This window comes from Aulonocara sp. 'chitande type north' Nkhata Bay, linkage group LG20, assembly GCF_057382095.1.
Source record: "Aulonocara sp. 'chitande type north' Nkhata Bay isolate Kocher_YH1m ecotype deep benthic linkage group LG20, A_spYH_male_GT1.1, whole genome shotgun sequence".
Classification (NCBI taxonomy): domain Eukaryota; kingdom Metazoa; phylum Chordata; class Actinopteri; order Cichliformes; family Cichlidae; genus Aulonocara; species Aulonocara sp. 'chitande type north' Nkhata Bay.
The window spans coordinates 21,132,496-21,143,469 of record NC_141363.1 but is presented as its reverse complement, the minus strand read 5'-3'; the positions used below and the strand labels follow the sequence as shown (position 1 = coordinate 21,143,469).

Genomic DNA, 10,974 nt, shown 5'->3' with positions numbered 1-10,974 from the left:
AAGTGCGAGGCTGTGAAATGGGACGGTCTCGCCTTCAGATTCGCGTCAAAATATAACAAGACATTGGAGTAAATTCTCGATCATCTCACACTTCAGTTTAATCAGTTTTCTGTTTATTCAGCTGTGTGAAAACTATGTTCAATCTCGGCCAAATATTTAGAAGTTATCTAAGTCACTTATATATCATGTTCAGTTCAGTAGCCAAATTCTGGGATAGGTTGCAGACAAAAACACTTTGGACAGAAAAGGCACAGTTTGGCATTCAACACTTTATTCACAAACTAAAACCAATCACTGTATCCACAGGTCAGTGGGTGACTGTACAGGTGTGTTAGATCAGTATTAACTGGCTGCACATGGCAGCTTTACATCATGCCTCACCACGAACCCTCCATTGGTTCATTCGTCCCCTGCATCCTCCAATCAAAGTGCTCTGCAGTTTGTCCTTCAGTGTGTGTGTGCGTGCGTGTGGATAAAGTGAAGGTGTGTATGTGCGCGTCCGTCCAGGCTCAGCTGGACCACATCGGTCCGGTTCTCGTGTGCGTCTTCAGAAGACACGCCTACACATTTACAAATACATTCAAACACAACCAGAAGGTTTTTCCTAGATATCTGTTAGACAGCAAATAGCACCGCAGAGCAAAATACACTTTGGGGTTAAAGAAAGAAAGAAAAAACGTCTACAGACAGCAGAGTGACAGCTGCATTCACACAGGAAGGAAGAAAATCACCTCCAGAACTCATCATCATGGCAACTCTGATATGACATTAACGTGATGTAATGTGTTGATTTTTTTCTAAAAGCCCAGATTAGCCAATGAACAGTGGTCTCACTGTGGTGTTGTGATATCATGTTAGGTCACTGTGTGCTCTCCCTCTTGACCCTTGAGCTGTTCGGTACTCCATATACAGTAAATCCAAACTTTTTAAAAAATGATATTACACAGACTGTTATAACGTATGACTGCTAACTTCAGGGAATAATAGGTCACGAATAATTTGGATCACCGAGTTCACCGACATCTGTTCTGCTAATTTCCAGCTCCACATTTTCAGCCCTGGACTCTCTGGAGCAGCTTTTCCTGAGTCCAAGTTCAAAATAATCCTTCTTTATGTCAAACAGGGCCGTGGTGCTCGGTTCACTGCCTGTTTTAGCTCCTACAATCCAGATTTCTGCTGTTTCTGCTGCAGGTGGGTGAGGCTGTGCCTGCGATGACAATGTTAGGGATATTTCCTCTCTATGACATCACACAGACCCAAGCACTGAAAAAATGGGCTGAAACTGACTGTTGAGAGTCTGAAGCCCAGCGCTCGCGGTGATTATTTGTACACACTGACCTTTGTGTTTTGAACTTTGGCCATGTTTAATATGAACATCCAATACTGGATAGCTGATATGTTACAGAAAATACTGAAACGCAGAACAGGTCCACTGCAGTAATAAAACGAACAGCTGAACAGCATTCTGGGAAATATAAGAAACACAAGCGGGACCAGATGCAAGTAAGAAAACTATCAGACAGAGCCAGAGTATCTGAGGGGACACCGACAGAAACCTGGGCTTAGCCTGAAATCACTTCCTGTCCAGCTGTACTGACGGTGATCTTCTCTCAACACTCAGCGTTAATATTCAGACGTGGAAACTCAAAAATACACGATTTCAATGTTTTGACTTCCTGTGTGAATCCAGTCGTGCTTTTCTACAGTTACAATTTACATTTTATATGTTCCGTTGTTGATCTAGATGAAAAAAAATACTTTAAAACTCAGCTGAGCGGACGAAACAACTGAACCAAAAGGAAGGTGTGTAGGTACAACGTGATTGGACGATGAAGCGTTAAAAAAACCAAAACACCGAACCAGATCTCCGTGAACTCGCCTTTGTTTCCAGACCTGATGACGTCATCACCGTGCCCTCGCTTCATTCATTCGCTTGTTCTCTTTGACTCTGACATGTTCTTCACTTCGGGGCTGCTGCATTGCATCATGGGAACTGTAGTCAGTCACCAGGTTAGTACAACTGTAGCTCTGTCATCAATAAAGCTGTCGGTCACTACGGTAACCGACACCCAAGTTAGCGAAGGGGAAAAAAGCAACATCACATTTGCATCAGCAGTGATGTCAGAGTGGTCGGCGTGAAAGTTTGTGGCGTCCGCTTCAGTCTCCGTTTAGTAACAACAGGAAAAGGGAGAGCAGGTCCTTTAAAGTCCTCAGAGATGGTTAGAAAGACTAAATATGAACATGGAGAACAAATGAGGCCACTGGGAGGTCACCTGAGGAGGAGGAGGAGGAGGAAGAAGAGGTGGTTTCATTTCTATACTTCTGTAAAAATGGCGAGCCTCTTCACTGCGAGGTTCAACACGAATACATTTTCATCATGATCAGAATATCAGAGATTAAAATACTTTCTTATACTAAATTATGACAAAAACGTTTCAATAGAAAAATAACTTCTCATTTTTATATTTGACATTTTTTCTTGCTATCATGAGATTCCGTTTTTACAAGGAATAATGTAAACATGAGACATATATGGCAGGTTTCTTACTGCAGTGACAAAGTGTCCATTTGTGTTGAAAATAGTTTGATGACCTACATTTATAAGATCGTTATTAGAAGATGGAATCAAAGGTTGGCCAACGACGACCAAGGTCACTACAGACTAAAATGTGTCTGCAACACAAGTTCTCTAACTCTAACAGGACTTTCTGAGAGATTTGTGCTTTCGTCTTCTTTATCAGCCTGTTAATTAGCTGTAATTAGCAGGCATGCATGTCTGAGTGATGCCCCCGTGCAGTTCATTGATGAAGGTTTCTGACCACCAAAACACTGAGCCTTTAAAACCATCTTTCACGTTTAGTTTAAAACAATGATAATAATAAAATAACTGTTTGAAGGCTATTATTCCCAAACAGATGATTTAACAGCCCATGAAACCATGAAAAGCAACATCGTAAAAACCAATTCGTACTTGGATGTACTCTGTGTTTTCTCCTTACGATGAGATGATTTATTGTTTTAGAAGGAAAAAACTGATAAATACGTCAAAATAACATGAAAATGAAATGTTTTATTTTATAATTCTCTCTCACCCCAACCGGTGCAGCAGATGGCCCCGCCCCTCCCTGAGCCTGGTTCTGCTGGAGGTTTCTTCCTGTTAAAAGGGAGTTTTTCCTTCCCACTGTCACCAAAGTGCTCATAGGGGCTCATATGATTGTTGGGTTTGTCTCTGTATGTATTATTGTAGGTCTACCTTACAATATAAAGCGCCTTGAGGCGACTGTTGCTGTGATTTGGCGCTGTGTAAATAGAACTGAACTGAATTGAATAACACAAACCCAGCTGTCAGCATGTTAACAATGTTTCTTGTAAAACTTCACATAATCAGAGTGAAACTATGATTATATGTGTTACTATTTTTTTTTTAATTTCAACAAGCTTTAAAATCATACTTTTACCTTTTGAATGTTTTATTTCATATCATGAAAACAGCCTAAAGTTCTTTTATACTGGTTTACACTTATTTATGGTTTCTTTTGTCATCATTAGATTTCTTTCACTGAGTTTTGAAGATGAATCAAGTGATAACAATATTTTTCTAAGAATGTGAAAATATGTCAAAACTTCTACTACCTTTAAAAAGCTGATCAATAATGACGGACTCAGGATATTGTGTCACAACAAAGTTTCACTACTTTTTAATCTCATCAGACTTTATTCTCCTGTTATTGTGATATACCAATTTTCCCCCCTAAGGAAATGTGTCAGACAATAATGTAAATTTCAAAATACTTCACATTTCCAAGAGCTTTTAGTATTCATGTCATTGTTTCTTATAAAACTCCGATATGATAAAAATGTCAGAAACAATGTGTCTCGTGTAAAAAGTTTTTTACTGCAGCTGGAACATTTCCCCCCAAAGCTTCAAAAATATGTTAAAATATTTGTTCTTGTTTTAAAGAGATGTGAATTTGTTTTACTTATTTATTCATTATTGTGGAAACAAAATTCTGGTTATACTGTGACAGTTTTCATCTGCTTTCAGTATTTATGATATTTATGATTTAGGTTATTATATTATATTTTGTAAAAAACTGTAAAGCCATAAAAAATACAAATGTTCGTCCTCATAGTGGGTTCACATGTTTCCTCTTTTTAATTTATTCCATCTTTGTGGAACAAGCAAAGTTTCCTGTATCAAGGACAAACATTTCCTTATGAACATTTTCTTGTTATTAATACCAATTTACCATTTTCAACATAGTGTAATAGCAAGAAAATGTATCAAAAATAAAGTTAAGAGGTTGGTACACAACATTTATTTCATCACGGCAGAAGCTGTTTGTGTTGTTCTCTCACTGGAGACAAAAATGGGAAAATAACATCTATCTGAATTTTTCCATCTTTAACAGAGTCGCTGAAAAAAACGGAGAAAAGAAACTTTTTTATAAACAGACGCTCCAGCGTTGCTGTCTGAAAAAAACTGATTAAAATCAAAGAGTGCTTAATGAACACCTGAAGCAACATGATTTCTGTCAGAGACGAGATGAAAACAGGAGTCGATAAGAAGAGATAGAATTTCAGCAGATTGATGTTCGGTGGTGTGAAACAGCAAAACGTTTTTCCTCAAACAAGCCTGCTTTTATTTTACAATCACGGTTTCCTCGTCTACCTCTCTGTCTCCTCCTCATCCCCATCCTCCTCCTCATCCCCATCCTCCTCCTTCTTCTTGCTCCTCCACATGGTGCTCCCCTCCTTGTCAAGGGAGGAAGAGGAGGAAGCGGGAGCACCCAGTGGAGGGGTGCGTCGACTATTTTGTCCCAGTGTCTCCCTGAGTGGCAGGGTGGGAGGTCCTGGTGATGTCACATAGACTAAAGAAGCTGATTGGCTGACAGGTGAGGCGGAGTCGTGGTGGTCAATTGGTGATGATGTCTTGACGACCACGCCCTCCACCTTCGAGCTGATGTGGGTGGAGTTCAACCAATATAAAGGTTTAGCCCTTCCATCCATCCCAGATCGGACCCCTGTTTGGACACACACACACACACACACACACACACACACACTCAGACTTGAACCACAGTTGTGTGTCTGCACTGAGAGTGTGAGTTACAGTAGTTACAGCAGAGAGGCCATGCAGGCAGCAGCACAGGAGGCGGCTCAGACACAAACGCGCTTTATTAAGGTTGTTTGCCAAACAGCACGAGTCAGTAAATGAATTACACTCTCTACTTTTAGGTTTCTGCACCTTCAGGCTTTCACTTTTGATAAAACCAGAACATCTAACACATCATATGAGTTATTTCCTGCTGCTGGTAACAATTACACTCCTCAGTACTCATGTGGACGCAAACAGACATCAGTTAGCATTTCCACCGGCAGTGTTTTATTTTGAAATTCAGGTCATATTTACACTTCCTTTGGATAGAAAAACCTATTAGCATCAGTAAAGGTTGATCCATCACTCTCAGGTCTGTTTTTAGTATAACAGCTGGAAGTTATTTTGAGACCTGAAGGAGACATATGACCTTCGACCCTTCGAAGTCATCCTGTCAGCCACTTGCAGACCTCTTTCAGCAAGGCTGAAGTCCTGCAGTGACACTAAGTGCAAACATGAACTTTTGTTTCAAACTGGCTTAAATTTATTGTGAAAGATCATTGTTGTTAGCGAGAGCTGGGCTCTGGTTGAAGCTCACTCCAGTGTGAGGTTATAGCTCAGTGTGATATTTGAGCCTGTCAAAGAGGAGCTGGAAATGTCCTCCAGTGTCTGAGGAACAACATTCAGATGAAATGAGCCAAACTGTGGTGCGTGCCCACATTTCTCCACACCAGGACAGCGGTCATGTGCTTCTACTCGCCACATTTGCCTCACTGTGTACTTCAAGTGCAGGTGGACAGGCCGAGACTTCAGCTGAGCTGAGAACCGTCCAGAGGTGCACGAGGAGACCAGCTTGTTTAACTCAACTAAGGCTTTTACTGTATTTATTTATTTTTATTCACATCTCTACTGTATGTTACAGACACACAGTTAAAGGCAGTAAGCGGCATGCAGGTCAGATGAAGAGGAAAATGAGGAGGAAGACTCACAGGGTTCGAGACGATGAAGGTTTCTTGACTCTCTGCCACTTCCTCCTCTCAAACAGCCTGATGCAACAAACACACACCATGTTACACACACACACACACGCACACACTCTCTCTCTGCTTCACCACCAGCAGCCCTCAGCTCCATCAGGAAATCATGCAGCATTCAGAGCAGAAAAACATTATATACGAGCGTGTGTGTGTGTGTGTGTGTGTGTGTGTGTGTACCTGTAGTCATGAAAGCTGCCATGTGCCCGGCCTCCTGCTGAAAAGACAGTTTGATTGGTTGATGAGCAAAGGCAAGGCCACTTGTGATGAGGTATTTTGTTGTCCCTGATCATCAAGTACAGCAGCATCATGTGATCACTCAACTTGACAAGGATCATCTGAATGCACACACACACTGCAGTGTAGTGGTAAGACCACACACCTTTGGAGTGGGAGTTGCAAGTTCGATTCCCACCCAGTATCCAGCAAGGGTCCTAAAACTAAGCCCTGGAATGGCGAGGCTGCGTCTGCAGCCTGTGTGCAGCTCGGACACAAAGCATTTCTCTGTATGATTGTGTATGTGACGAATAATGTTGTTTGTTGTTGACTTGTCACAATGAGAAGCTGGAATTAAGTTAAGCGTTAAGTTGCTGCTGATGCTCACCTTTTTCAGTAATGGAGTGCCACAGGGCTCTAACTTTGGCCCATTGCTATTGACTATAAATGCATCTTTCCATCTCTTCTGATACAATTTTAAAAGCTTCATCCTTTTCAGGGAGCCTATCCCAGGAGTCATGGGATAGGGATAGACTTGTCTAACATAGAGACAGACAACCATTTACACCTATGGGCAATTACCAAGTAACCTAATCCCACTAACTCCGAATTTCAGTGTGTAAGCAACTGTACATTGACAATAAAAGTTCAAATTCTAAGTCTAATTGAATGTCTTTGAACTTTTGGAGTAAGCCAGAGTGCCTGGAGAGAACATGCAAACTCCACATAGAAAGACCAAAGCCTGATGCTGGAATCGAACTCAGGACCTTCTTACTGTGAGGCAACAGTTCGAACCACCGTGCTTTTTAAAAATTTTAAAACCTGTATCTTTATTTTAAATTTCAGAAAGTTCACATCTCGCTGGAACCCTGAACAGCTTAAAACCTTTGAGGCAGTGTTGCAGCCACTGGCTCTTAATTTGAATCCAGGCTAATTTTGTGGGAAGCACAGACACGCCTCCATGAATACTGGCTGAACAGGTCTGACGTACTCTGCACCTTTTTAAAAAGAACAAAGAACCCTGAAGCTGCTTTCTCTCGCAGAAAACTTCATTGCTGAGAAGATTTCTTATGTTCTCAAAGCTGCCTTAGCAACAACATCTCTATCCCCACGACAGTGAACCAGCATTAAAGTGAATTCAGCCATCAGTATAGCAGAGCACAGGCTCTGAGGCTGCTGAGGGAACAAATGCTGTTCATTCACATCTGCAGGTGGAAATATGCAAATGCATAAAGCTGCTGTCTGAATTGCAGAAGTACAGCAGCTCCAACTGAGCGTTGGAGTTAAAGTTGACAGTCTTCATATTTTTGAGGAAGAATAGTGAAACAGTTCCAGAGTAATAAAAACTGTGCTGTTTAGCAGCAGCTATATGAATGACGTTTGTCCAAGGTGTGTGTGTTTGTCTTACCTGGTTCCACTGAGCGCGTGCGAGGATTACACTGTTTGTGTCCCTTGCACCCTCTGAGCTCCATCAGCTGCACGTGGAGCTGATTGAGAACCGTCCGATCTAAAGAGCTGACAGCATTTATCAGCTGGAAGCAGAAATGAGGAGACAAAGAGAGAGGCGGTAGTTTGTGTGGTTTGTGTTCAGGTAAATTAAATGAGGTGTATCAGCCCAACAGCCGTGGGGCCTCAGGAACTCCACATTTCTGCTGTCATGCAAGTTTCTTGGACGCGTGCATTGTGAGTGTGACTGTCGGGCTGAATGTGTGTCATTTATAAATGAAAGAAATATGCAAACCTGTAGAAACATCGTGTCTCAGGGAAACACTGAAAAACTAGTTTACACATTTTTACTTCTGGGCTGGACGACTGTAATTTGTTATTATCAGGACTTCCTAAAAGCTCCCTGAAAAACCTTCAGTCTTAAATAATCAGGCCCCATCTTATCTCAATGACCTTGTAGTACCATATCACCCTATTAGAGCACTTGGCTCTCGCTCTGCAGGCCTACTTGTTGTTCCTAGAGTATTTAAAAGTAGAATGGGAGGCAGAGCCTTCAGTTTTCAGGCCCCTCTTCTGTGGAACCAGCTTCCAGTTTGGATTCAGGAGACAGACACTATCTCTACTTTCAAGATCAGGCTTCAAACTTTTTGCTAAAGCATATAGTTAGGGCTGGACCAGGTGACCCTGAATCCTCCCTTAGTTATGCTGCAATAGGTGTAGACTGCCGGGGGATTCCCATGATACACTGGGTGCTTCTTCTTCACTCACTGTGTGTTTATTCACCTCTCTGCATTTAATCATTAGTTATTATTCATCCCTAACTTCTTCCACAGTGTGTTTTTGTCCCGTCTTTCTCTCCTGACCCCAATCTGGTTGTGGCAGATGGCCTTCCCAGGAGGTTTCCTGTTAAAGGGACGTTTTTCCTTCCCACTGTTGCCAAAGCGCTTGTTCACAGGGGGTTACTTTACAATATAAAGCGCCTTGAGGCAACCCAGGCTATGTTTTGGAGCTTTCATTTCCAGATGTCTCCTGAACGTATCACACACAGGCGGTCGCACAGTAGAGGTCGGCTGTAACACTCACTGAATGCTTTAGATGAGAAGACTGCAGCTTTCTTGAGAACAACACGATTGTGTGAGTGAAGTCATTTCTCACAGGAAACCGAAGATTAAAGATGATGATGAGATAGAACATGACCACATATTTTTCACGAGGACCAGTTTGACTTTTAGACCCCCCCTCCCTTTCACAGACCTGCTTGAGGGTTAAAGCCACAATGAGGTTAGAGTTTGGGACTTTGGGAAGCATTTATGTCATGGGAAGCATGTCAGCGAGCTAACGCAGGAAATCAACACCTTTAAGCTAAAATCAGAAAACTGCTCTGTACCTGGTACGGGTCTGTGTTGAGGTCAAAGTACTCCAGGAAGCCAGTCGCAAACTCACAGAACAGGAAGTTGTGGGACTCGTTGATGGTCCTCAGACACCAGTACGTGTTGTTGTTGGCACTGGTGCAGGCGCAGAATGAACCCACTGCAACACACACACCAACACAAACACACACATATTCATTAACAATATTTTTCTTGCTGTGCTGGTTAAACCCGAAGAACGAGGAGATTTTTAGAAAGTGTGGTTCTCGGTTTGGGACAGCACTTTGATGGCGTTATTTATAAGCACAGCACAAACACAGATCACAGCAAACTCTTTTAGTGGCTGCAACAACAACGATCGAAAGCTCAAACATCGTGATGTCGAAACGCTCAGGGTTGTGATGATCATCACAAAGTAAAGCAGTGGCTCTTACACGTCCAGAACGGCGCCGTGTGCCAGTGCTGGTTGTCATGAGTGAAGCAGGTGAGTCCTGGCATTGAACACGTGTCATTGTTTCTGATTCTCTTGATCATCTTCCTCATCTTCTTCCTCCTCTTCTGCTCCTTTAGAAGCCACGCCTTCTTGTCCCGAGCCCCGGCCTTCCTGCTCACACACACACACACACACGCACACGCACACACACACACAGATAAAGCTTGTAGGATGTAGCTGCCCAGGGCCATTTATGTAAAAACACAGCGTGCTGGCTTATCGCCACAATGGTCTCACCTGAACGGATGCAGACTCCCTCCTCTGTACCTCAGTTTGTTCTTCAGTTTGGATTTGTACCTGAGAAACACAAACGTCACATCGCGTTTAATCACATGCATGAATCTAAAACTGTGGCGTGCACTTTTCTGCTACTTACAGATATTTACTGCAGTCACACTCCTGGGGGCGGGCCTTCTTCAGGTGACCTCTGACCTCTCTCAGGTTCTTTATCTTCGTCTGCAGAGTCTCAATCTGAGAGAATGTCACAGGTATCATTCAGAGCCACTAATAATATTCTGCAGAACCTTAAACTTACTTCACTTCTGCGGCGTCGGGTGTGAGCTGGGATTTTTAGAGCGACATCCCAAACTTTTTAAAACAAGCGTCACTGCTGTAAGTCTTTTTCACTCTCTAACTTACTGTTTTGATTGGCTGGGTGAGCACGACTGGTTGCCTAGATGCTGCAGATCTTGTTAGCTGGATGAACCAATTAGTCCTATTTCATTCATTTACAACTCCCAGGTTTACCTGACAGGTGTACCGTGTTGTGCACACCTGACAGGAGCCGGGGCTGCAGTCCAGCAGACAGCAGCATCCCAGTCTGTAGCAGGAAGTTGTAAACCAATGAGGTGGAGAGAGAGAGGAACCCGGCAGACTCAGTTATCTGTCACAGAATCATTCACCCGGAACAGCGGGCAGCTACAGTCTGCACAGACACGGAAACGCTAACCTGCCAGGAGGCAGGGCTGCTAATGTTATCCACACTCTGCACATCCCAGCACCTAGAATAGGATCAGATCAATGAACAGTGTAATCACTGGTGTAATCACTGGTGTAATCACTGGTGTAATCACTGCGATCACTGACTTTTAAATGTGCCCTGTGTTTAACCTTTCCCATTAAATTGTGCTTAACTCATTCACTGCCAGGGTTTTTGAGCATTTTCACTCATTTTTGAAGAGCCACAGAAAACTGTGTGTTATGATCATATAAACGCTGAACCTACCAAAATGAAGAACAGACTCTCTTCTTCCATCCAAAAAAAAAAGCTTGTTTCTACCATTTTCCATTCTTTAGTAATCAGCTGTAGAAGAGAGG

The 10,974-nt window shown here is 42.6% G+C and overlaps 1 protein-coding gene across 6 annotated transcripts in view; it reads right to left on the bottom strand.

The window, feature by feature from the left end:
• Positions 1–249: 249 nt before the first annotated feature.
• The window catches only part of sulf2b (sulfatase 2b), a 90,050-nt gene continuing 79,325 nt past the window's right edge, over positions 250–10,974 (bottom strand). For 3 of the 6 annotated variants that reach the window (XM_086276725.1, XM_086276726.1, XM_086276727.1), the window contains 8 exons: positions 10,034–10,128; positions 9,895–9,954; positions 9,599–9,768; positions 9,182–9,324; positions 7,757–7,880; positions 6,313–6,349; positions 6,088–6,144; positions 250–5,024 (listed from right to left, as the gene is read on the bottom strand). In XM_086276725.1, the coding sequence (XP_086132851.1) occupies positions 4,994–5,024; positions 6,088–6,144; positions 6,313–6,349; positions 7,757–7,880; positions 9,182–9,324; positions 9,599–9,768; positions 9,895–9,954; positions 10,034–10,128 (717 nt within the window). In that variant the 3' untranslated portion in view covers positions 250–4,993. The remainder of the gene's footprint in view (positions 5,025–6,087; positions 6,145–6,312; positions 6,350–7,756; positions 7,881–9,181; positions 9,325–9,598; positions 9,769–9,894; positions 9,955–10,033; positions 10,129–10,974) is intronic. The other 3 variants (XM_086276728.1, XM_086276729.1, XM_086276731.1) reach the window with 3 other exon arrangements.